The 27,843-nt window shown below is 42.2% G+C and overlaps 1 protein-coding gene and 2 long non-coding RNA genes across 3 annotated transcripts in view; 1 reads left to right on the plus strand and 2 right to left on the minus strand.

The window, feature by feature from the left end:
• LOC309614378 overlaps positions 1 to 27,843 on the minus strand; it is a 477,476-nt gene that overhangs the window by 414,219 nt on the left and 35,414 nt on the right. The gene's annotated exons all lie outside the window — the stretch shown is intronic.
• CACNG3 (calcium voltage-gated channel auxiliary subunit gamma 3) overlaps positions 1,586 to 27,843 on the plus strand; it is an 87,316-nt gene continuing 61,058 nt past the window's right edge. Inside the window, exon 1 of the mRNA XM_082362594.1 lies at positions 1,586 to 2,622. Coding sequence (XP_082218720.1) covers positions 2,412 to 2,622 — 211 coding nt within the window. The 5' untranslated portion in view covers positions 1,586 to 2,411. The remainder of the gene's footprint in view (positions 2,623 to 27,843) is intronic.
• On the minus strand, positions 9,845 to 27,766 carry LOC309614380. The gene is made up of 2 exons (XR_014236139.1): positions 11,795 to 27,766; positions 9,845 to 11,025 (listed from the first exon to the last, which is right to left on the minus strand). It is a non-coding gene; the product is annotated as an uncharacterized lncRNA (long non-coding RNA).

Below are 27,843 nucleotides of genomic sequence, written 5' to 3' on the forward strand. Positions count from 1 at the left end.
TGTTTGTGGTCCACGACACATGCATATGCAAGTAAGTGCATGTAGGTGCATAAACCTACACTATACCTATACTTAAGCATGTACACCCACAAATGCACACAGCTATGCATTTGCAGCAAACAGGCTTACTGCAGTTTGCTTGCAGCAAACTGCAAGCAGGTACAGACATATCTTTACATACCTGCTTTACTTCTACAACAAATTCCCAGTCATTCAGAACTCATAACTAAATTGAACACGGCACAGGTAAACATTCAAACACAGTCACATGATGACTATATATTCAAACCTACACATGCATGCGCAGGTATATCTAACACCAAGAACCAAGCCTTTAAGTGAACTTGAGACCAAAACAAACCAAAAAAAAAATGTAAAAAGTAGCAGAGTCACCAAGCAGTTGTGAGCTGCATTTGAGAACTCTTCCGTGCATTGCTGCTACTCATTCATCTGGATAGAAGCTCTCAGATGGAGAGCCAGAGATGGCACCATTATCATTTTTGTCCAGTTAAATAACATTCAAATATGACAGTTGGTTATGAACACATCTCAGGGGTGGCAGAAACAACCCAAGCAGCCTCAATTCCAAACACCTGACCTCTGGGTATCTGTACCATCATGCCAAAGAAAAGAAAATAATAAGGGCGTTCTGTGGACTGTCCTTAGTGTATTCGCTGTGCTCAGAATACATAGTAATAAAAAGCTAGTTAAATGCTGATCCTTTGCAACATTGCAACATTGGCTATTTCTAAGGAAGCATCTCACTAGCTTTCAGGTATGAACTGACATTTGCACTTTGGACTAACAAGGAAAGCAGACCCAACTTCACCTGCCTCCTGGTCTAACTTGGACAAGGATGTTAACAAATGAACATCCCAGGGACCTTTGAAGAGAATCTGACATTTTCAGCGACTCTCCCACCTTGAATCCATCACCACTGCCAACCCCAAAATGTAGGGTTGTTAAAATATACGTGTTTTCAGAGACCACAATCTCACACCCCCTCGGCCCAAATCCCTAATATGTATATAATAGAGTCTACATACTTCTAGCTCCTTCTGTCTTTTAGTAATACATGATCATATGTATATGAACAGTTCCGGGTCTGGTCTGAGCACGTTGTCTCCAGTGTAAACCAGAGCTCCAGAGAAAGGAGGGTAGACATATTGGTTTGTTTTCTGGGGAACCAAATTGAGACAGACTATCCACAGATGTGCCTACGACAACACTTTTTGCCCGCCCAAGTGAGCCATAGAACCGTCGCCCGGAATCGCCGGCCCCTTTAAGAAGACTCGGTCTTCCCCAATGGGCTCCAGCGGCGCCCGCAGCAAAAGGCAAACTTGCCTGGCTCATTGGGGGTGGGGGGGTGGGGAGGGAATGCCGCGTCGGGTGGGAGCGGCGAGAGCGCCAGAGTGCGCTGCGGGCTCCTTTCCCCTTCCCCTTTCCTTAACCCTTCCGGGAGCGGGAGAGGAGGAACGGGGTCGTGCTGCAGCGCTACGGAGCCGGGGCGCTGACTGCTCTGGTCTCCCGAAACTTTGCGCGGAGCGTGGGTTGACTAGGCAGAGCCGAGCCGGCTGGCTGGCCTGGGAAGGGCGGGGAAAAGACAGACCCTTCAGTACCCCAGGTCTCTAGCCCGGGCGCTGGAAAGGCGCGGGGCGCAGCAGCAGCGGAGGAGCTGTCCCTTCAGCACCACGGACTTAAAACTGGGCGTTAAGAAGGCGGAGGCGGGGCAACAGGCGGGGAGCTGTCCCTTCAGCACCGCAGACCTTTGCCCTCCAATGAAACCTCTCGGCCCCCGCCCCGGGACCGTCTTTTCTCCAGTTTGAGCGGGGGTGTCGGGAGCAGGCGGAGAGCTTTCCTGGGAGGCTGGGGAAGCAATGAACGCTCTTCTCAGAGACTCGCCTCCCAGCAGTGCTATTTTTTGCCATCCGCCCTCACCCCCAGCACACGCGCTCGCACACACACGCACGCACGCACACACACACACACACACACACACACATAGACCTCGCTGGATTTCTTTGCCTTGAGTCTCCCGGGGCTGTGAGGAGCCAGGCGCATCTCAAACCGAGCTGGCAGCTCCAGGCTCCAGAGCCATGCCCTGCACGGACCCTCATGCTTACCAAGCTCCTGAGGAATGAAAGGAACCCAGGGACCCTCAGAAGGCAGCAGTGATGTGGACCAACCCCCTGGAGCCTGCACCCTTCCGAGGGCCATAGGCGACCCAGGGAACTGGAGAGAGCTCCAGACAGGAAATCCCAGCTTTCCCAAAGTCCCTGTGGATGCTGACAAAAGGAGACCTGAATTTTTGGAAGGGCCTGTCCTAGGTTACCCAGCTGCAGAGTGATTTTCCCCTCTGGCATTGAACCTCCCTCTCCAACCCCCAGCCATCTAGAGTACCATGAAGAATTATGAGGATGTGTGACAGAGGAATCCAGATGTTGATCACTACTGTGGGAGCCTTCGCAGCTTTTAGTTTAATGACCATTGCAGTGGGCACGGACTACTGGTTATATTCCAGAGGTGTGTGCAGGACTAAATCTACAAGTGATAATGAAACCAGCAGGAAGAATGAAGAAGTAATGACCCATTCAGGGCTGTGGAGGACCTGCTGCTTAGAAGGTATTTACAAATTCCTCTCAATGGCCCTAAATAATCCAGTTTCTGATATTCTGCTATTCCAGTGTGTCGTTGGGGAGATGGAGGCAGTGATGGGGAAAGAGAGATAGTTCAAATTATTGCCGAGAATGTGCAGATGTCCAGATTGTTCCAAGCAAGACTAATGCTGTGTGGGATAAAAGGGTTGGGTCTTGTTGATTGTTTTTGGTATAAGCTTCATGAGATGAGATTTTGTGGTACTCTAGGCAGCTTCTGCAGTTGAGAAAAAAGTCTTCAAATCTAAAACCTCTAGGTATATTGTGAACTGCTTTGCTTTGATCTCTGGCTTGAGATGGGGTCTTTGGCTCTGCTTAAGTTGCATTTCAGTGGGGGAGAGGTGAAGGGAGAAAAGGAGGGAAGGGGGAGGGGGAGAGAGACAGAGAGGGAGAGAGATTGATTCTGACCTAGCCTGGCACACTCTGCGCTATTTCCTTATTTCTCAACATAGTCTTATCAGTTTCTTCTGAGTTTGGTCTAACTAGATATTTTCATGAACTTCCATTGCCAACCAGTTCCAGACTAACATATATGAACCTCTAAACACACACACACACACACACACACACCGCACACACACACATTTTAAGAAAACTTATTAATACATCTCCATTTGGGATCAAAAAACAAACCTGAAGTCTTGGTATTTGGTGTCCACCTGTCTTCTTCCCTAAAGCATCTGCAAACCCAACAAATATATTTCTATGACATTTGCATAAGATTGATTCTCCAAGAATCACAGCATACCACTTCTCATTCAAAAAACTGAGGATTTATTCTAAATGATAATGAAGAGGACAGACCAATTTTAGAATGTCAAGCTCTTAGGTAGCCTGTCTCACTACTAAACTTGCTTTCAGTACACCAGGAGTCACTCTCAGCATCATTGGGCAATGCCTGGATGTCAGTAGGAGTAAACAGAAAAATAGAGAAGGAAACCAAAGCTCTTTAGAGCCTATGAGCCTGAGGGAAGGCACTGGATTAGAGGGACAGAAGGGAGTTTTCTCAGGCTTCTGAGGAATCTGTGAAGCTTGTCATAGTGATGAGCAAGGAAATCTGTGTTTCCTATGTGCTCTCCTCCCCTGCCTGCCATTGGTTCTCCATGCCTGCATTCCTACTGGCTGGCATTTGTCAGGGCTTCTTGAGAAGTTGCATTTATGTAAATTGCTTAGGAAATCATGCTATTACATCACTTGCTAGTGTAATGTTGCATCATTGCCTGGCCTTCCTCCCATGTTCTGACACTCTGAACAACTGCTCTCCTGACTGTAGCACTACTAGAGTTGATTCTGTTTCCATCGCAATTTGCAACTGGTGGGAAGCCCAGGTAGGAAAGGACTACTTTAAATGCAACAAGGATTACTGTATTTGATGTCTGAAGACCTGGGTAATGCTGCAAACTATCTGTGTGACCTTGGCTAAGACATTTACCCATCCAACCCTCAGTATATTAATCTGGTAAATAATTAATTTGGAATAGGTGGTCATGAATTAGCACTATCCAAAGCTCTTATTGTATACAAGGTACTGATGGAAATTCTTTCCTAAACATTGACAAAAATCTAGTATCTATGATTATTTGTGATCAGATATGGTGAAGTCATTTACCTTAAGGAAATACCATAATTCCCTTTCCTATGTTAACAATAAAGAATTGAGTCATCTTTTATAAAGTTGAGATTTGGTGGATGTTTCGATGCTTAGATGGTTCCAGGGTTGGCATAAAAAATCTGAGGTGCCTCCCAATCCAGAAATGGCACATACGTAGACCAAGTTTCAGTTATTTCCAATTCTTCTGCCCCCTTGACCTAAACCTGGGAATTCACAACTAATCACCAATTTTGACCTCCCCTCTTAGGGCCTGGAATTCCTGAATCCTTGCTCAGAATTTCTCAACTGATGGTTTCTCTTTTCTCCAACATCATCTCCTACACCCACAGTTTGTACAAGGAATTGGAACCCCACCCAGATATTCTGTGGGCTTAGTGGGAGAAGTGAGAATTTGAATCAAGAAGAAATTAGATTAATCTAAGATATGTTCTTGGTCAGGTGAATTCTTCTGAGAAAATTTCTTGCAGTCTCCATGCAATTTGGCCCAGTTATTTTTTTTTTTTTTACATTTTGAAGTACTAATACAGTAAGATGCATAAACTTTAATGAATCACAATAAAATTTTAGCTATGTGTACACCCATATACTCAACACCTAGATAGGCCTGGCTGAAATCTGAAGCCAAGGTTTTCCTTCATGTAATGAACATATCAAGTGTTCAAGGAATTTGCAGGAACCTCTGCTTTCCGCACGGGAAGACACATGCAGTAGGCAGCATCCATCCTCTGCTGGAGTGAAGGTGTACAGCCATCTCCTGCCCAGTATGTCCTGTCTCCCAAAGCCTTAGCATCCTCACTTTTCTGGTCCTTTAAGTGTTAAAGGATAACTGGGGTGGGGGGGGGGGCGGCCATCCATACCTTTTTAAGAGTCATGAGAAAATGTGGCTATTTCATACAAAAGAAGAGAATGCTCCAGAGGGACATGACAGCTGTCTGCAAATATCTGAAGGGCTGTCATATGGAAAAAAGATTTGAAATGTTCTATGTGGCCTCAAGGGGTTAGAAGTGGGAGCTAGAAGAAAACAGGTTTTACCTCAATATAAGTAACTATCTAATATGGCATGGGGAGCTTTCAGAAGTTATGAGTTGTCTACCACCAAAGATATTCAAGTATAAGAAAACTACATCAATTGTTTCCGGTCTTAACTAGTCAACAGAATCATATGGGGAGATTTAAAAAATAGATTATCAGGCTCCCACAACTAGGTTCTTTGCCTCCATGGGCCTGTGGTGGATCACTTGGAATCTTAATTTTCTAAAATTCCTCCAAGCAATTACGATATTAAAGCCAACACATGTTGAGTATTTACAATGGGTCTGGGAATGACCATGTGTGTTAGGAAGGATCACGTCTCTCAAGTGAGAGAAGAGATGTTTCCAGTTTTCATTTCTATAACTCACCAGAAAGTCATTCATATTTAGCACTTATTTTGTGCTAGGATTGTGCTAAGAATTTTGAAAAAATAACTTTCATCTTCAAAGGTGTTCAATGATGCAGGTATAAGTATTAGTCTCATTTTACAGACGAGAAAACTGAGGCCAGGAGAAGTTGTATAACTTGCCCAAGGTCACATACCTAAACTCAGCAGACACTACCTCACCTAAGCAATGTTGCTTCACTGAGCACTTGCTAGGGAGCATTAATTCATGCTCTAGTGGATAGGTTGCTACTGGTACAAATATTAGCTTGTGAGAATGCCCTGACACATGGGTTTTTCCATTCAGAAGCCCCAGATCCCAGAACACTCAGCATGCCTGTGCAGCCTCTACAGGGGGGCAGGAGCCACCAGACAGGCAAACACTCAGAGGCAGCAAAGGACACTCTTTGAGTGAAAAAACAATCGACCTATGTAGAGACACCCACACTGAGAAGCCAGAATGAATGCCTGACTCATTAGCTGGAAAGCACGCAAGGCATTCACAAAGCAGTGCCCCTACCTGCTGCGTGCTTTCAATGGCGGTGTGTGAATTTGAATGAGAACATGTTCAATATGTGATTCTCTCATCAAGAAACCTCTTGAACTCCTAGTTATAATCAAAGTGATGTGTTTAGATCATGGAAAGACCACTGGCCTAGTAGCAAGGAACCCTGGGTGCTAATCACATTTCTGTCACTGATAGTTATGTGAATTGTGTACGTTATTTCCTCCTTTGGACCTCAGTTTACCCAGTTCTAAAATGAGAGCTTCAGATAAGATTAGGAAGTAACAAATCCAAAGGTCCCTGTGGACTTGGCAGGTAATGTAAAGTGTGAAACAAACATTTCACAGTCCTCTTACCTCAGTTATATTGGCGTGGGGGAAGGAGTAAGAGTGTGTTTGAGAAGATATAAGGTAACTGAAACTTGGTCTCAGTGTGTGGGCAACAGAGAGTAGTGCGGACTGTGGCACATTGGAAACAATTTCTACGTGGCTTGAGTCGATCTTTACTCTGGGGAAATGTATACCAAACTTGGCCCAATATTCCAAATTTTAAAAAGCTAGATGTTAAATCTCCTGATTTTTAAAATGTGGGCAACTAGTTTAACTTTTTAAACATGCAGTGCCAGCCAAACCAAACTCACTTTATGGCTGAATTTGACCCATAGGCTGCCTTTTGAGCCCCGGAAATTATCTAAAAGCCCCTTTAAATCCAGATTTCTGATATTTTCGTTTTTGATTCCTGAATTGCTCTTTGTTAGTCAATAATCACTTATTCAATTCATTAAAAAATTGCCTACTAAGAAAAGAAAGCCCACTTAGGATTTTAGGACAGGGAACTTAAAATTATGAAAAAGAGGTTCAATAAACTGCTATTTCTGCTACAGATGGGCCTGGATGACATCAAACATCTGGCTGAAAAACTGAAAAAAAATTAACCAGTCATTAGAAATTCCCCCATATTTCCAAATCTCCAGATGGTTGACTTTTTCAGCCAGATGGGGTTCCAGCTTCATTTATGTGTTCAGAAGCCTTCGGGGAAGCTTCAAAGACGTGGTTGAGGACAGGGTTGGGAGAAGGACATAAGTATTTTCTATGTGCCAAGCCCATGCTAGGTGCTTTCACATATATTAACTCATAATTTTCACATCTCCTATCTGCCCCCAGCAGAATATAAACTCCATAAGTACAGGGATTCTTGTCTGTTTGGGGCACTACTATATCCCTAGAGCTTAGAAACAGTACCAAGTAGTCACTTCTGCTCCCCCTGTCCTAGATTTAATGCTGCACCTTCCCTTGGACATGGGTGCAGAATGCATTAGAACTCTCTTACTCTCTTCCCTACTCCTGACCTTCTCCTTATTCCTTTCTCTCCACTCTTCTACCTTGACCCTAAAGCCCATGAGGCAGATAGAAGAGAGAAATGGGCTGGAGTCTTAAGACAGGATGGGGGAGACTGACCGTGACTGTGTCTGGGGGCAGGTCAGGATGGGGAAGGTGGCAGAGGTTGAGGTGTGAGCATGACTAATATTCAGCCAGAACATGTTTGTATAGCCATACTGTTTGTTAAAACGTTGAAATACTTCCCTCCCTGTTGATAAACAACAACTGGTCCAAGTCCCTCACCAAACCCCCGCCACTAGCCCTAAGCCCTTCATGGAACCTCTCAAACATCCACTAGATCCACCAAGTAAGAGGTTAAAACCTGGTCCAGCAGGGCCATCACGATCATGTTCCAGCCCTATGGAAGCATCCATTCTAATTGGCTCGTCTTGTGTCCTACTTGTGGTTAAATAGTTTTGAATCTTACTCTTAGTTGCGTCATCCTTGATGGAAAGGACTCCTCTTTTTTTTACCACAATCCCAGCCTTCTGACCCTAGGATTCTACCCATCTTAGAAAGTAGATAGCTTGAAAATACTTTTTTTTTTTTGCTTAATCATTTGAGATGTTATCTCTGGATTGGAGTAAAGGCAAATGACGGGCAATCCAAGGTTGGGTGACCAATGTAAGCTATTAGCATGGATGATTGGTGTGGGTAACCAGCACGCATCAAGAAAAAAAATAAAACAAGAAATCAGGCAAAAAGATGAGTGTGTCCTTTTTTTAATTTATTTATGTATTTATTTATATTTTTGGCTGTGTTGGGTCTTCGTTTCTGTGCGAGGGCTTTCTCTAGTTGCGGCAAGCGGGGGCCACTCTTCATCGCGGTGCGGAGGCCTCTCATTATCGCGGCCTCTCTTGCTGCGGAGCACAGGCTCCAGACGCGCAGGCTCAGTAATTGTGGCTCACGGACCTAGTTGCTCCGCGGCATGTGGGATCTTCCCAGACCAGGGCTCGAACCCATGTCCCCTGCATCGGCAGGCAGATTCTCAACCACTGCGCCACCAGGGAAGCCCGAGTGTGACCTTTTAATGTTTAATGTCATAGAGTAGTATCTAACCAGCTTACTTAAGTGGTCATCTATTTCTCCGGGGGAATGTACCTTTGTTTGACTTAGCTTTTATTATAGATTCAGGCCCAGTTGTATAGTTAGGTGTTTACTTGTCGAAAACTTGGGAGGATGCACATATATTTTTTAGTTCAGTAGAGGTACAAATGATTTCTGTTCATTAGAGGAGATAACCTCAAATGTTGTGGACTATTGCTCACCCTCTAGGACATTAATCAGTTTTATAGATAACGTAAAGATATTATTTCAGATTTGTTTTTTAAAGACTTAATTTTATTTATTTTTGGCTACGTTAGGCCTTTGTTGCGTGGGCTTTCTCTAGTTGTGGCAAGCGGGGGCTACTCTTTGTTGCGGTGCACAGGCTTCTTGGGCTTCTCTTGTTGTGGAGCATGGGCTCTAGGCGCGTGGGCTTCAGTAGTTGTGGCACTTGGGCTCAGCAGTTGTGGCTTGCAGGCTCTAGAGCTCATTAGTTGTGGCACATGGGCTTAGTTGCTCTGCGGCATGTAGGATCTTCCCGGACCAGGGCTCGAACCCGTGTCCCCTGCATTGGCAGGTGGATTCTTAACCACTGAGCCACCAGGGAAGACCCTCAGATTTTTTTTCTTTGAAAAAAAAGTACATAACATCTTCCTTTGAGCCAGCTTTGTCATTCTGCTGGTTCCCTCACTGATGAATTGAATAAAACTTGACATAAGCTCACTGTGTATTTTAGGAGAATTATGTTTTTAACGATTTGAACATTATACTCCGACATGTGGAAGTATCCGCAATGAAAACCAATGTTTCTGAGGTTAAAAAGAAGCCTACAAAACTCCAAGGTTGTTTTTCTTTTCCTTCATCCCATGACCCTGCCAGAGTCTACTTTTTCGATGTAGGAGCAAATGGGCCTTTAACAATTTATGTGTGGCCACAAAGAATATCAGATAGTAGGAGGGGTTTTGAGGTCAGGCAGACCTGGGTTCTTACCTGAATCTGCCGTTTACTATCTACAAGACTTTGGAAATTGCTAAACCTCTGAGCATGAGTTTCCTTACCTGTACAACGAGGAAGCAAAAGTAGCAAGCAGTTTCATCTGTTTCTGCCTTAGTTCTTAGTTGTGTCTTGTGGTTCCTTCATTCCTTCATACCTCTAAATAATATGTTGACCAGTAGTCCTTGATCCATGCATTTTAGACAAGATCCATTTGCTAAGACAAATGATAAGTACGCTTTTTTTTTTTTTTATAAATTTATTTATTTATTTATTTATTTTTGGCTGTGTTGGGTCTTCATTTCTGTGTGAGGGCTTTCTCCAATTGCGGCAAGCAGGGGCCAGTCTTCATCGCGGTGCGCGGGCCTCTCACTGTCGCGGCCTCTCTTGTTGCGCAGCACAGGCTCCAGACACGCAGGCTCAGTAGTTGTGGCTCACGGGCTTAGTTGCTCCGTGGCATGTGGGATCTTCCCGGACCAGGGCTCGAACCCATGTCCCCTGCTTCGGCAGGCAGACTCTCAACCACTGCGCCACCAGGGAAGCCCCAAGTTCGCTTTCTTATACCACTACCCTTTCTTCCAATACTTTTGGCTCCTCAGTGAGTTTACCTGTGGCTCCAAGAAGAATCATTCATAAAGATTGAGGGTGGCTGGAAAAAAGAGAGACTGGCATCTCATTCCTGGATTGGATATTAGCTTAGGCAGCACACCTGCTCATCTGCTCATGTGCATATTTCAGCAAGGAAGCTGGGAGGCAAGACCAGGGCTGAGAGAGGGAATGGCAGCAGGTCCGCCTGTTTAGAATGGAGAGGTCTCTGAGTTGAGTGGATCTATGGTGGATACTTGAGAGCTTGAGCCATTTTGTCAGTATCCCACCCAAGAGAGCAGCCTGTTAGGCAAGAAGACCCTAGACAGGGCTACGTGATGTTCATGAAGATGTTGTCTTGCACAGGGCTACCTGGCCTAGGGGTCAAGCAGGGGCTGAGAATCAGCTCATGCTCCACTTCCCAAACCATGCATGTTGGTCCAGAACTGAGTCCATCCAGATGGAGGAGAGCCGGTAAAAATGTTCACAGGTTACTGTATGGGCCAACTGCAGACCCAGCAGCATGGGGCTGTGAGTTGCCAGTGATGGGAGCCAAGGTGGGATGGAAAAGACTGACCTGACTCAGGCACCTCACATCAGGAAGGAAGTTGCAGTGGGAAGACCCCACAGGGCCCTCCAGTAACAGATGCATGTGCCTCCAGCGGAAAGTCAACATACAGACTCCTGTGTGCAGAGAACCTGACCATCAGTGTCAGCTGGAGGAACGGTAGCAATGAACAGTAATGGTTTGCAACCTCATCCAGCTAAGTGAAGTGGCACTTTTGGCCTTTTTTTCCTTCTTGTTCCCTGCCACAGCATATTGAAGGTATTCCCATCTAAAAGAGGGAGGAGTAATAAATAAATAAATACAGTGAGAAAAATAAAATAAAAGAGGGAGGAGTAGGGATACAGCTTTGCAATCAGATAGGCAATTGGAAGTTTTAACAACCAAAAGTGACTGTAAAGTTATGAAATCTGCCCAAAATATCATTAAGAAAATGAGGGATTGGACATAACACCGTTGAAAGCCAAAATAAAACAAGTGCCTGTTTATATACCACTTAGTTCAGACTTATCAATAAACAGGATATATGTCATCATGCTTTGTCTCTAAAATTCTACAAGTTGAAAATTTAATGATGTATATGTACTGTGATACATAATTACATCTCAGGGGTTGGCAAACTATAGTCCATTGGCCAGATTTGGCCCATTGCCTATTTTTGTGCAACCCACAAGCTGAGAATATATTGTCCATTTTCAAATGGTAGAAAAAATTAAATAACATCTCAAAATATTTCATGACACATAAAAATGATAAGAAATTCAAATTTCAGCATCTATAATTCTGAATGTTGTCAATTTAAAAATTATGGAAATTTGTTTTCTCTACTGTTGTATTAATATCTACATAGTATCCTTGATTTTGCTGCTTGATCTGCAAAGCCTAAAATATTTACTGTCTGGCCCTTTACAGAAAAAGTAAAGTTAGCCAATCCCTGCTATATCTCATTGCAGGAATCGGTAATAACATTTTATTTCTAGAAGTACCCTTTGTTTTCCGAAGAATGTTGAATTGCTTTCTTTTTTTCTTACACGTTTTACCTTTATCATAGACTCTTCAGATCAGGTATTCTGTTGGGTTCTCTTTTCTTTCCTGAAGAACTCTCACTTAGTTCTTTGCCCAGACAGTCCTTGTCCTCTTTCTGAGCCATGAAGAGATTGAAAGAAAGTCAATGAGATCTTCCCCTCTGATGGTCTCTAGGGAAGGCAGCCCCTGGCCAGGTACACAGGGAACAATATCTGTTGGGGCAGGCAAGAGAAGAAAGCTTTGGTAACCTGTGTTCTGATGGCAATGAAAAAAAAAAAAGACCCTAGAGACAGATTGAAGGTAAACTCTATCAGACATGGTTACTGGGTGGGTGAGGGTGAAGAAATTGAGGTCCACAACAGGCAGCTGGTACTGAGAGTCTAGACAGAGGTACTCATCCATATAGTTCCACAGATGAGGTTCATATGATTATGAAGCTTCATGAAGAATATGATGTGAATGGGCACTTTTATAGAAAGAGTCTCATCCTCCGTAAGTGTTAAGAATCACTAATATAGAGTTTAGGACAGAGATGAAACCTGGGTTGACACTTAGGATCATCCAAGCATAGATGGTAACTGAAGACATGCAAGTACACAAGAAGTGTCCGAGAAACCCCAATGACTACAAAGAGGGAAATTGACAGAACCCTAAGTAACATTAACACTATGGGGCAAGGAACAGAGGAAACTGTGAAAACTGAAAAAAATGAAGAAAACTAGAAACAAAAACACAAAAACAGAGATGAAGGAGGAGAAAGAATTCAGGATTTAAATACCATTTTGATGGTCTACTGAGGCTTGCTCTAAAATGATGCAGAGGAACAGAAATGTCTGGCACTAGAAGCCCTCTGGCTTAAGACAGTTCCTTACAAGGCAGAGACTCATCATCTGTGGGCTACTTCCTGGGTTTGCACGAGAGGGCCTGCTTCCAGGGTAGATCTGCCCTTCCTCCTGGGATCGGTAAGCAGGTGACATGACAATATGGATCCTGGAGATTGCTTCTAAGGAAGCTGCAGAAAGAGAGAATGGGTCATGAGAACCCTAGAAAGAGGTGCCAAGGAAACAGTAAAATAATAATTAGCTAACACTTAATGAACACCTTCTGTGTGCCATGCTACAATTACTGGGGCAGATTGCACGTTCATTTCTGGGCTAACTCCTGAGCATTTATTTATTTCTTTAACGTGCACAGACTCTATGCCAAGCACTGTTCTACGTGAGCACTTGACAAACGTCATTTAATCCTTGTGCCTTCTTCAGAAGGTAGACATTACTATTATCCCCATTTTACAAATGAAGGAATGGGGACCCAGAGGGCATGTGGTTAGTAAGAGGCAGAGCTGGGTTTCCAACCCTACCCTGTGCTGCCTTTCATTACTGTACTCTACTTGCTTGGATAAGCACTAGTATAAACAGATGCAACTGATTCTCATAATAGCCCAGTGTACAACTAGCAGGGCTGTTCCACCAATAAGGAGACTGAGGCTTAGAGAATTAAAGATCACCTGCTAGGTGGTGGCAGGGCTGGACTTGAACCAGAAGCTTCACCTTAATCACCACACACTGCACTGCCCAGGGCTGCTGGGCTGGGTTTTTCCAACCTGCCCACTCCTATATCCAGGAGAGTTTGATGTCAGTCACTGGCTCTGAACCATTCAATGACTGGAACTATTGTGAAAAATAATTAACCCAGCCTTTGTCAATTTTTATTCCACATCCAGAAAGCAAGGTCAAGGAAAAGATATGGTAAAGCTAGCAAGATTTAGACATAATAGCAGTAGGTTGTGAAGAAACACCACCTCTGGATCAAATGTAAATAAAAAATAAAAGGCAACACCAATCATTTGGAAGAACAGTTTCTTTTCCAGAGTCTAACTAGACGCAGATGAGCAGACTATTGGAGATTCTTGCATCTTCTACATTGGATTTGGGGTGTTTGCAAACTTGAGGGTGCCATTATGTTCGTGGCTGTCCCACTTCCTGAGGACTAGACTTGGGCACATCATTCATTTGACTTCTTTGAGCTTTATACTCTGTGTCAGGCAGGAGTCAAGTTTTCTGGGTTGGATAATTCTCGTACTTAGGGTTCTGCAGCCTGATTCTCATGCAGCAGCCAAGGCCAGAAACATTTTGGAAGAGCACCCAACCCACACCAGACATGGAATAGACGAGTGTACCACCAGGTCTTGTTCTTAGTGACCTTGGGCCTGAGTAGGCTAGAAACGGGCAGCTGAGATGAGCTTGGGGCAGCATGACTTAACACCCTCTATCCACATTTTAACCTGCATGTTGTAAGAAATATTATCACATATGTTTTGCCATCCAAATACTCTTTATCCACCACATTTCCCTGAACCACCAATCTAGAACAAGAGCCTGGCACATAGTCGATTCTTAATAAATATACATTGAATTTATTGCTTGTGAGTAGGTAATTTAATTACCTTGAGTTTCTCTTAGTGAATCCATGCTAATACCTAACAATCATTGTTCTGCCATTAAGTGCTCACAAACTACTTTTAAAATAATATATCCTATAATCCCTGCCACAATGGATGGTAATTCAGCAGCCTGTATTTTGAGCAAGTCTGACTTGAAGATCTCAACATTGTTTGTCCATCACTTATTTTCCATTTTTTTCCCCCTCAGAAATGATCCAGAGTAGTTTAACAGTCTCATTTAAAAATTCCCTCAATATCCTGGGTGCAAACTTGGGGAAGGAAAAAGGAAAATACATGTTGTGTGGGATATATTGTGCACAGATCTGGCAGGCACTGTTTCTATTCTTCGTGCTTCAGATTCTGTATATATTTGGATACCTGCATGTTTAGGAAATGGAATTTCCACCACTCTATTTTCCATAGCATATGCTATTCAGCGTCATGCATAGCTGCCTTGGAATACAATACTACCTACCAGCTAAATTAAAGTGATTCAGAAACTCACGGGTAACTGTTGAGGTGCCTTCCATCACCTCATCTATTACAAAATTCTACTGTCACCTGTGGAAATTGATTTTGGCATTGAGCAGTTAATACACATGCATATTTACAACAAATCGTTTTGACCCTTTGCAAATCACAGGACAGTAGGACCAATTAGCTGTTTATCAGCTTAAAGTGTCTTAAAATATGTACTATCAAGTAAGTCCTGGTTTTTCAAAATATTACTTTTCACCAAAGATGAATCTGGCTTGCAATCAAAATGCCCTAAGTGTTTAGAGAAAAATAAAAAGATCAAATCAAGAGGCAATGATGTTAATCTGAGTCAAAGGTCTGCTGCACAGCGTAATAATTGCTCTTTTCTGCTTTTTTACTCTGTGGTGAGTGATGGCTTAGCTCTGAGCAGTGGGGAAATGGCAGGGGTTGGATTCTAAGAGATAATGAGGTCTGAACCAAGGAAAAGTCAATCTGGGCCACCCCCAACGATGATTTTCCAGTTGGAGTCCCTGGGGCTGAGCATAGGAAATGGAGAGTCCTAGCCCAAGACCATGGACTTTCTCCAAACTCTCTTAAAGTAGGCAGAAGTACTGGGGAGGGGAAGGGGGATGAAATTTTAAACAGTGTGGTCAAGTTTGGCTTCCCTGAGAAGGTGACATTTAACCCCAGATCTGAAAGAGGTAAAGAACCAAGCCATGTGGGAAGAGCATTCCTAGCAGGCAGAAGGAACAGCAAGTACAAAGGCCCTGAGGTGAGGAGGTGCCTGGGGTGTTTAAGGAGCAAGGAAGCCAGTGGGGTTGAACAGGATGAGTGAGGAGGAAAAGAAAATAGGTGAGGGTGTTGAGGCCAGAAAGAAGCTATAAGAACTTGGACTTAGAGTGAACTGGAAGCCTTTGGAAGAGTTTAATCCCAGGAATGACGTGTTCTTGAATTTGCCATGTCTGAGTCTTCTCCTCACCTGCATTATTTGCTGCTTGATAGAAGGAGCAGTTCGTCCTGTGACCTTCCTTGCTTCCCCCAGGCAAAACTTCAGCTCTAATCGTTAAAGCTTTTGCCTCACCTCGCCCTCGTGCTTCTCTTAGACTGGGCACAGTGGAATAGCATCTCTTCAGCACTGCCTTCCTTCCTCCCCTGAAAACAAGCCATGGTCCCTTACTGTCTTCGGTATTGTATTTCTCATTATGGGGAAATGGGGTTTAAACGAAATGACAATGACGTGGAAGTTTCTAATGCTTACCAGATCTTACAAAGCTCTTGGAGTCATCATTCCTGTAGGGCAACCTCTTCCTGACTCACAGATTCACCCCCTTCTCCCCCTCAAGCTGGCATCTTCTCCCATGCTGGTCCCTCTTCTCAGTCTGGAGAGGCAATAGGAGCTGTGAAGTAAGCGGTTTGCACTTGAGGGGAGCTCCAACCTGGTCCTCCAGCTCTATGAGGGCTTATTTAGCACCTACTGTGTGCCAGACACTGTGCTAGGTGCCAAGGATTCAGCAGAGAATAAAGTAGACACGGTCCCATCTTTGGTAAGTTCACAATTATGTAGGGAAGAAGCTGAGTGCACCCAGGCGAACAGTGCAGAATGCTCCTGGTGCATAAGGCAGGGGGTCCTGGATTAGTCAGGGGGACTAATCATCACAGAAGTGTTCTCTTAGGGCTAGTGTGTCCCCAAGGTGCCTGGCCTACAATAGGTGCTCAAAACACATTTGCCGAATGCGTGAGGAGGGCTTGTGTAGGGCACACAGAGGAGAACCGACCTCTCCCATGTGTTGGGGGCTGGAGTGGACATGAATTCAGAGCCCCTGGCTTCTTATCCTTAAGCAGAAGGGAAAGAGAACAGGAAAACAGCCTACCTCTAGAGCTCCATGGAGACAAACTGAGTGATGATTGAGAGATGACACATTTCTCTCTCTTTTTTAAGTTTTTGAACTGGTTTTTTTTTTTTTTTCGTTCTTTTATTTATTTATTTATTTATTTATTTATTTATTTATTTATTTTTGGCTGTGTTGGGTCTTCGTTTCTGTGCGAGGGCTTTCTCCAGTTGCGGCAAGCGGGGACCACCCTTCATCGCGGTGCACGGGCCTCTCACCATCGCGGCCTCTCTTGTTGCGGAGCACAGGCTCCAGACGCGCAGGCTCAGCAATTGTGGCTCACGGGCCCAGTTGCTCCGCGGCACGTGGGATCTTCCCAGACCAGGGCTCGAACCCGTGTCCCCTGCATCGGCAGGCAGACTCTCAACCACTGTGCCACCAGGGAAGCCCTGTTTTTTTTGTTTTTGTTTTTGTTTTTTTTACAGACAATCCTGGATATTTGATTTTTGTCATGTTTTTGAGTGGCATGTTTTTCCTACTGTATTTTCTTAATTAAAACACTTTTAACATAAAAGTAATACAAAAACATATTCTTAATACCAACTTTTAAAGTAAAATAGACAAGGCAAGGTTTCATCCCCTAACCCCCAGAACTACTGCTACTTCCAGTTTGGTGAATCTCTAATATATATCATTTCCCTGTTTTTCTGCTCTACTCTGTCAAGGAGATTAGAAAGGGTATGTTTTTCTCTTCCAGGTCAAATTACTCATAATTTACTCAAAAGCTTTAAAAAAGTATCTTACAATTTATTAAGACATTTAATCATGCACACTATTTTTAAAAATCAAATCATATGGAAGGGCTTTTAATGACAAGCATCTACCTCAAGGGGGTTCACCCCTCCCTACTCCAAATCCTACTCCTCAGAGCAAGCTTTTTTTTTTTTAGAACCATTTCTGATTCAGTTCCTCTGGTGGTTACATCCACATCTCTAAATAATATGTTTATCTTCTATTTCTTGGTTTATAATCTATTGACTTCCTGCCATAATAGGTGAGGATTTAGCTAACTCACTCCACACTCTGTATTGATTACCTTTCTAATTTCTAAAAATAACATTAATCTTCATTTCTTTTTCCAACCACCTTGGGTAGAATGTCTTAGCTTCCCACTTTGTAGAATGAGGATGTCCACATACCCTCCCCCACCACACACACGTACCCATGTCTATTGGTTATATTTTTACTTCTTCATGGTCAAGATTCACTCCTTTTGCATTCTATTCTATAAATATGCTAATGTCTTCCATGCTGGAGCTATAGATTGATTCTGGAGTTTGAAAACCACTGAACATTATTATGATCATGTAGACAATGTTTGATGCAAAGCTAAGTTGTTTTCTAGGATTACGTGTTTTTCTTTCTGGTTTCAATGTCATTGAAATCTCTGAGTCATTCAAAGATGGAGTCTCCTTTCTAACACTTAACTAGTTGTTCAAAATCATGCCATGTATTTGCTTTGTACAGTTTTCATTTTTCCTGGTGTTTCTGATTGATTCAAAGGTTTTTTTTTAACAGGTCATTTAGAGCAAAATTAGGCTTTTTAAACATGAGCCCTGTGGTGGGGAAAGGAACCTTTTGGAAAAATCACTCCTCCCTCCCTTTTTTTCCTGCTTCCTCAGTGCAGTGTAGTAGTTAAGAACTCAGCCTATACAGTCAGATTGCTTGGCCTCAAATCCCAGGTCAACCACATACAGTTGTGTGATTTTGGATGCATTACCTAATCTCTCTGTGTCTCAATTTCCTCATCTATAAAAAGGGGATTATTACTCATAAGGTTGTTATAGGGATTTAATGAGTTATTCTTTGTAGAGCACTTAGAGCAGTACCTGGCACACGTAAGTACTAATTTGGTGTTGGTTTTCACCATCTTCCTCTGATAAATAGATCAGACAGAATCTGCCCATCTGCATTGTTCTGCCAACAGCAAGGATTCATCCCGGCCATGGATACCACTGTTCTGTTAGTCCCTGAGAATCTTCACAAGTCTTTGCTTCCCTGAGGCAAAGCCAATGACATAGCTAATAGAGACCTTACCAGGAAACAAGATTCATGATCTTTGGTGATACATCTTCAGCCCGATTCCTTTCACACTTGTTGATGAAGGTGGTCAAAACCTTAGGGAATATGTATTCTAGAATATCCCCCAGCTGAGCCACACTGGGGAACAATTAGCACTCAGTAAATAACTGTAGCAAGAGCATACTGAGTGCTTGTATGCATTATCTCACTTGGTCCTCTCAAGAGCCCTGTGGGGTATTATACCCATTTTCCCGATGAGCAAATGGAACTCAGAGAAGTAACTGTCCAAATTCTCATAACTAGTGAGTGGTGGTAGAGGGAAGATTCAATCCCAGGTCTTTTAAATCTGAAAACTGATGTCCTTAATGCTGATGTCATAGCCCAGTGTTCTCAAAATGTGTTCTGTTAAGCCCAGGAGTAAGGGGAGCCTTCCAACACCATTTCATGGGGGTCTGCAAAGTCAAAACTATTGCATAGTGTTAATAAGATGTGATTTGCCTTTTTTCACTATGTTGACACTTGCACAGATGATGCAAAAACAATGGTGGGTAACACTCCTGGAGCCTGAGCATGAATAACAGCAATGGAACCAAATGGTTCTAGCTCTCATCGTGTTCATCACCACCACCACTCACTCACAGTGAAAGAAAGTGCTAGTTTCACTTTGAAACATCCCTGGTGAAGCAGCAAAAAGGTATTAATTTTATTAAATCCTGAACCTTGTATGTAACAAAATGGGAAAGACACGTAAAGCACTTCCGTTGTAAACCAAAGGCCACCGTGGGTCTCCAGCAAAGGCACTCGTGCAACTGAGTTGCTAGCTGAACTAGCTGCTTTTTTCCCATGAAACACCATATTTACTTGAAAGGACGACTGACAGGCAAATTATGGTTATTCAGGCTTGGGTATTTGGCAGACATTTTCTCGAAAATGAGCTAAGTGAGCCTGTCACTTCAACGAAACAACTGACAGTATTTATTGCCAAGGGAAAAATTCAAGGTTTCAAGTAAAAATTACAATTTTGCTCCTATCTGCCCCCATGAGTGAATGTAATTTTTTTTTCTATTGTGTAATGTGCCAGATTTGGAAGATCTGTATAACTCAGCTGATATTTTCCAAATGACCGATGCATGACGTTAAAAATGATCCCTCGGTAAAAGATTCATTCAAGATGCAGAATTAGAAAGAGCAAGGGATTTTAATGTACTAGAGCATAAAAAGTTAATGAATATGGTTTCAAATTCCACATTGCAACTGACTGTTAAGAAACTACTGCTTGTCGAGTTTTGGTGTAATATCAAAGGAGACTATCCACAATTATCTTCAAAGGCTATTCAGATTCATCTATCTTTGTCAACCACATATTTGTATGAGGCTAGGTTTTCTTCATATACCTCAACAAAACATTTGGCAGCAGGTCAAACGCAGAAGCACATATGAGAATTTATCTGCCTTCTTATTAAGCCAGACGCTAAAGAGATTTGCAAAAATGTAAAGCCAAATGCCACTCTTCTTGCTTTTTTTTTTTTTTTTTTTAGAGAATATAGCTATTTTTCGTATAAATATGTTACATATGTTAACATGCTATTGGGTCTATCATTATTTTCAAATGATTTAAAAATAAATATTTTTAAATTTTTTGAGTTTTGTTTTCCAACGCAGTAAGTATTGTTAGATTTAACCCATAGAAACATCTCAATAATTTGCACAAGTGTAAAGGAGTCCTGAGACCCCAAAACTGGAGAATCTCTCTACAGCTGAATTTTCACTCTGTTGACAAACTTCAAGAGGTTGAGGAGAGAAACTAAAGAAGCCATTTTCATACTTCTGTCATAAGATTTCCTTCTAGTTCTGTCTTTTCTCCTCCACTGGGAGCTGAAACACGGTCCCTTGGCGGGTTCCCATTTCTCTGTTTTTGAGTTCTCTTTAGTTGCAGCTAAGCTCAGCCATTGTTCCCCCATCACTGGACTGTAAGAGGCAACGTGAGATTTCAGCAGGTGCTGAAAGAGGTGTCTTGGATTAAAATGCAACCCTGCTGGTATCAAGTTTGACATGGCCTGAAGGATTCACTGTGTCTTGTGTCTTTGTTCACAAACACCGACAAAGCTTAGCTATGTCCCTACAAAGAGGTCAAAGCTCTGGATTTGTGGTGAGATTCCCTACACGTGAGACAAAGCAGAAGGTAGGGAAACTGAGCTGTGAGTCCTCAAGTTTTTGGTGGATAGGGGTTTAAATTTATAAATTGTCTACCTTCTACCTCAAATGATCAGTTAAAGAGACTGAGTGTGAAGATGAAAAGTTTAGCGAATGGAAGGGACTATTGGGGCACCCACTGAACAAACATTTCTCATGCCCCGTCCCAGTGCTAGGCACTGGGAAACAGAGAGAAATGGGAAATCGAAGGGAGGCTTGGGGATGCTGCCAGGAACGTCTGCTCCTGTTTGTGTGTTGTTGTGCCAGCCCCACATCCATCCCCCTTCTTCTGGTAACAGCACTCTGATTTTCTTTTTGGGTTACTATGTCACCCTATCACTCGATCCTCTGTCCATGTGGTTTGAGTGGAACTGACTCCAGTCTGGTCCTCAGGATGAGCAGGAATGACCTGGACACTTATCATAAGATATCAAGAATTTAGGCTAAGCAGTGGTTCTCAGTATGGGATAATTTTGCCCCCCATGGGACATTTGGCAACATCTGGCAACATTTTTGGTGGTCACAACTTGGTAGGGGCATTGGGGAGTACTCCTGGCATCTAGGGGCATCAGGGATGTTGTTAAACATTCTGCAATGCACAGGAAAGCCACCACAATGGAATTTTCTAGTCCCACATGTCAACAGAGCCAGGGTTGATAGCCCTGGTCGAAAGATAATGGGAAGGGCCATTGAAGGGTTTTCAGCAGAGGAGTGATGTGATCTGAACTGACTTTTTAAAAATTATAGTCAGGTGCCATGTGGAAACAGATTTTAGAGATGTAAGAGTGGAGCAGGGAGATAAGCCGCAAGAGGAGGGTGGTGAGTGCCACTGCAATAATCTCAGTGAGAGACTCTAGAAGTTTGGAAAGAAGTTTGATTTGGAAATACACATTTGCAAATCATCAGTGGCAAAGGGTAGAGAATAAGAGAATGAGAATAAGAGCCTCCAAAAAAGCTGTGAAAAAGAAGAGAATGGAACCAAAGACAGAGCCTTTGGAAGCGTCCATGTATGGCATGTAAAATAATGATAATACCTAACATTGCCTGACAGTTTATGTACCAGCCACTATGCTAAGTCATTTACATGATCACATTTAACCCATTTAACAATGCTTATCTTCACCATTTTACAGATAAGAAAACTTAGGTACAGAGAGGTTAAGTAACTGGCCCAAGGTCACACAGCTAGCTAATGTCCGAGACAGAATTTGAACTCAAATGATATGACTACATAGCCTTTCCCCTTAACCACCAAGCTGCATCCCTGGACTAAGAATTTTCCAAAATAAAAACTACAACTCTCACAAGAACTGAAGGATGAATGTGAGTTAGAGAAATGAAGGGATGAGGTAGTGTTCCAGGAAGAGAGAACAGCACATATGGATGTCTGGAGGCTGAAGAGAGCATGGCATAATAGGGGAACTAAAACACTCAGTAATGGCCATAGGAAAGTATACATTCATAGGTGGGGTGAGTGCAGAGAATGGTAGGGGCCAAGTCATGCAGATCCGTGGAAAGTGTGTTAGGTCAGACTTTATCCTGGGGGGCAACAGGAACCGTTTATAAAGTTTAAAATGGTAGTTAAAAAATCTGACATGATAAAGTTTTCATTTTTGAGGCTCATTGCAGATGGAGTGTGGACAGTGGATGGGGGAATAGAAGAGGAATATTTGAAGGCCAGTTGAGAGGCTTTAATGCAATAATCCAGGAGCAATGACCCTCCTTGTTAGGGAGGTGGCCGTGCTGATGGAGACATTGGCCATCACTTTGGGAGGTGTGTAAAAGCTGGAATCCAGAGAAGTGTCTGTTTGTTGTTTGTCACGGGTGAAGAAAAATAAAGTCAGGGGACTCTTGTGTTTCTGGCTTCACCTCTGGATGGGCAGTGATGCCTCTTACTGATGGAAAGTTTGTAGGGGGAGTTGGGGAGTTTGGTTTTTTGAACATGTTGAATTTATAGCTTCTCATCTAATATTCAAGTGCGTGTGTTAAGAGGGCCATTGGATACATTGATCCAAAACTCGTAAGAGATGTCTTGTCTAATTGCTTCCCCATATATGTAGCTATGCTTTTTGATCAGAAGACAAACACGTACATTCCAAACTCTGTTAATTCCTATAGGGACACCCAGTGACAGGTCACTAGATGAGGTTCAGTGTGACAGATTAACTGATGTTAAAAGTCTGAATGCAACATCAGGAGGTCACTGCCAGTCTAATTGGGCACAAATAGAGTTTACTGGGTCGTGGAAAGCAAGTTGTGTGTAACCATTGTTTCAGCCCCACTCCTTCCATTTCTGACTTATCATCTGGTTTGGGGTGAACATTAAAGAATATTTTCATAAATGGTGACCTTTTGAAATTTGAAATGCTGGTTTCTGGTTAATTTCCATTCCAGCCCCGGGGCTGCTGCTTGAAGGTCATGAGCTTGAAGCTCTTGACTTGTCTCTAGCACTGTGCTCTCAACCAGAATTGGAAAAGGGCAGTGTTGTTTTTATCTTTTAAAGGCCCATCATTTGGATAAAGGATTGTCATTCATAATTGTGTGACCACACACTGAGGATGAAAAATGTATGAAGTGCAGAGTTTATGTTAACAAGACCCAATCTGTTCTGTTCTGGAGAATTGGGGAACATTTTGTTTGATGTCATAATAGTACAATAATACTGTTGCATCACCTAAAATTCATTCAATTGCAAGTGACAGAAAACCCAATTCTAACTGACTTAAAGAATGAGAGAGAAAAAGAGATAGAGATAGAGATAGATGAGAGAGAGAGAGAGAGACTGAGTCTATTGGCTCACAAACCTGGACAGTAAAGGTATGACTTGATGTATCAAATTCACAAATACACTATTTCTCTCACCATTCTTTCCCCTGCTTCCTCTCTTGTTGACTCCATTTCAGAGTAATGGATGAGAGACTCAGAGATACAGATACATAACAGCAGCTCTCAGGGCTATATGCTTCTCTGCTTGAATTCAACAGAAGAATATAAGTTTCTTTCCCAGCAAGTATAAGTCTCATTGTATTTCACTGGCTCTGATTAGGTCTATGTCTATTACTGAACCAATCACTGTAGATGAGGGGTCCCAAAGGGCAGACTGGCCTATGTGCTCCAACCTTGGAGTAGGAGAGGCATAGATCCCCAGAGATAATTATGATGATAAACAACAAGCATCAGTTACATGTCAGGCACTGGTCTAAGCAGTATGCATGCTTTTTCATTTGCTACCTGGAACAACCTTTGGGGTAGGTACTATTGTTATTACCCTTTTAATGATGAGGAAAGCCAAAATACAGTGAGGTTAAGTAACTTGCCCAAGGATCCACAGCTGGTAAATGACAAAACCAAGGTACAGAAAGGTGAAGGAACCTTCTCCAGATCCCACAGATGGTAGATGACGAAGCCACAATGCAATAAACCCAGGCAGCTTCTCACCACAGCCTGGGCTCCTAACCCCTGTGCTGTGACACCAGCCTAAATTAGAATAGGGTTACCAGATGTCCACTGTTGCTCAACACTTCACAGTTACAGTGGGCTTTCGTATATGATTTCATTTTCCCTCACAGCGTTATGAATGAGTCAGGACCTGTGTGCATTATCCCCATTTTCTGATGAGAAAATTGAGGTTCAGGTTAATTGAGTGATTTGCTCTAGGTCAAACATCAAGTAAATAATGGAATGGGGACTAAAATCCTACATCCATCCCTTCTGACCCTGTAATAATGTAGCTTATGAGTTTATTAAATGTTTAAGAAGCCACATGGGCCTGGAGACTCGTATTGAGCCCATTGCAGGCTAGTCCTGAGCACTTTACCCCTCAGCTACCACCATGTTAATTTCCTTCTGTCTTTCGTTGTTGGCAGATATGAGAATCTCAAGAACTTGGACACAAAGTTGCCCTCAATATTTAAACCACAAATTAAGCTATTTATGAAATAGTTCATCCACATTGGAGTGGATTATGACCTTTTTCTTTGATTAACTTCACACACACACACAATAGATCTGTATCTGACTTTCTATTCTTTAATCTATACTTCTATTTCTGAGGTTCTATCATACTTGTTTGAATTAAAACCATAGTTTTAAAGATTCTTAATACCAGAAGTGCTTCCTTACTATGTGCTTCCTTAGTATGCTTCTTTACCAACATGTTCTTAGTTCTTTTGATTTTCCTAGTGAATTTTCTGACCATTCTGTCAACTTGCCAGAGAAATGGAATATTAATAAAAATTTAATTAATAGAGTTATTTGGGCACAATAGACATCTTCAGAACATTGAATCTTCCTCATTTAAAAACATAATAAATCTCCCGTGTATTAATGTTTCCTTTTATGTCCTTTAGAAAAGTTGTTCCATTTTCCTCATTCAAGCCTGTGCATTGATTGGGTATATTATTTTTAGATAGCTGTTATATTCCTGGTTGCTAATGTTAATGGGTATGCTTTCCCAGGATATTTTCTGTATATTTCGTATTACTGGTGTGTGAGGAAGCTACCAATTTGTAATTATCTATTTATAAGCTGCTTGAACTTTCTTATTGGTGCCAGTTGCATGGTAATTAATTTCATTTGGTTTTCCAGGTAAACAATCATATCATCTGCAAATAAGAGATAGAACTTATTTTCTTCCTACTCTCTTTTCTTTGACTGAGCCTTAGAGAATGGTGGTCAACAGCGGTGGTGCTTAAAGACCACCTTTGCCTTGCTCCTCACTGTAATTGTGATGCCTATGGACATTGTTTCTCAAAGTGTGGTTACAGACCTAGGTATAAATCCCAGAACTTAGGCAAACCCACTAATCTGCATTTAAGAAAATATATTCATTTATTTGGCTGCACCGGGTCTTAGTTGCGGCACGTGGGAACTTTGTTGCGGCATGCGGGATCTAGTTCCCTGACCAGGGATCAAACCCAGAACCCCTGCATTGAGAGTGTGGAGTCTTAGCCACTGGACCATCAGGGAAGTCCCAGTGATCTGCATTTTAGCAAACTCCCAGGGTGATTCCTGCTCCCCTAATCCTGCTCTTCAGGATTTCACCAAGAAGCATGGTATTTGCTATTGGTTTAGAAAGGTTTTCTTTATCATGCTAGGAAGGTTTCTATCAACGTCTAGCTAACTAAGAATCTTAAATGGGTATGGAGGTTTACATTTTTGGATATCTACCGAGATTTCACACTTTTTCTTCTCTGGTTTGTTAATAGGATAAGATGTGTTGATACCTTTCATAGTACAAAGTATCTTTCATTTTTGTAATAAATCCTTTTGGGCTATATTTTATTTTTGACAATATAATGCTGATATAGGTCTGCTACTATGTAATTTAGGACTTTTCTCTATATTTGTCAATAAAATGTATCTGTAGTCTGCCTTCGATATGCTATTTGTGTTAAGTTTTGATATCAGAGTTGTAGTAGCTTGATAAAATGATTTCCTCTGCTCTGAAATAGATTCAACAACATGGAAATTTTCATGTAAAACCCTCTGGGCCTGGGGCCTTTTGAAAAATAGTTATTTGACAACTTCTTTCATGCCTTATTTGTCTATAACAGGCCTTTTTCTGGAGTCCTTTTTGTTTCCTCGAAAATCATTCACTTCATAGAAACGTATAAATGTTTTGGTATAGAGTTGAACAGTGTGATTGCTTAAAGATTATGTTCTTCCAAGTCTATCTTTTTTCTTCTCTACTTTATCATTTTGTCTCCAACTGCATTTATAGTTGGTGTTGTTTCTTCCAAGATTGTGCCATTGAGTTGTCTTTCAGTCTTTAATTTTTAAGCTTTGAGTTTTCATCTCTTTCTGGTTTTTTATGTATTTTTTAAGAAGCTGGGAAAAGCTATTTGAAGGCAGCTAGCCAAATGCATTTCAAGCAACATGTTTTTGCTCTTGGGACTTTTTAACCCAGATTTAAAGTTTCATCTTGTTCAGGTTGGCAGGTTTTAATGCAAAGAAGTCCTTTTGGGGATCCCAACTCTCATCCAGCAAAGGCACTAGAGTTCCCAGCTAAGTTCCCTGCCACTGTGATTGACTCGCTTGCCACTGCAATTCTCACAGAGTCACTGATAAAACCACTGAAAAGGAAAAGTTCAAGAACGTAGCTCTGTGGTAAAGAATTAGCTAAGCAAAGTCATCATCAGAAGATTCATCTGAGTATAAACTCACTTCAAGTTCAGTGAGCTCACTGAAAAGCCAGAGCCCCTAATGCTGGCTGAGTAAATGTTATTCACGCATATATTTCACACTCACTGAGTATTTTCTCTGGATAAGGAAGGCACCTTGCTGGTCTTAGACGTACAAAGCTGAAAAGATGTGGCCCCTTTCCTCAGGCAATTAGGCTGTGAAGAAAATACTTTCTTAGTTATGTGATCTCACAGGGTTACCTCACACCATTATTTTTTTTCTTACATCTGCAAACACAGATAAAGTTCCCTCTTCAAAAATTACAAGAGTAATGTGTTTACTGTAACCAGTGAAACTATCCAAAAACAGAAAAAGAAGTAATATACCCTGCTCAGTTCCCACCCCGTCCCCACACCGCCCAACTCCAAAGTAACCAATGTTAACAGCTAGCTGTGTTTCCTCCTCATCTTCCTCACCCTCAAAACACACACATACGTGCACAAGGGAGGGGACATTGTTTGATTTTAAAAACCGAATCACACTGGAGATATTATTAGCTGCCATTTGCTTTTCTCCCTCAATATATTATGGATATCATTCCAGGTCGCTAGACACAGATCTAACTCAATCTTTTTAATAGCTAAATAATATTCCACAGAATGGAATCACTTCAATGTATTCAACCAGTTCCCCACTGATGGGCATTCACCTTGTTTCCAGTTTTGTTTTGTTTTGGTTTTGGTCATTCTTATGCATATGTCCTTACGTACTGGTGTTTTTATTTCTATTTTAGATTACCAAAAGTGAGATTGCTGGGATCAATAGAGATATGGTCTTATAATCTTAATAGATATCGACAGATTATTATCTTGATAGATTTTAGCAAGGGGGGGTTGGTTATCAGGTAATTATTAAA

This window comes from Balaenoptera borealis (genome assembly GCF_965194805.1).
Source record: "Balaenoptera borealis genome assembly, chromosome: 16".
In the NCBI taxonomy this organism is placed as follows: domain Eukaryota; kingdom Metazoa; phylum Chordata; class Mammalia; order Artiodactyla; family Balaenopteridae; genus Balaenoptera; species Balaenoptera borealis.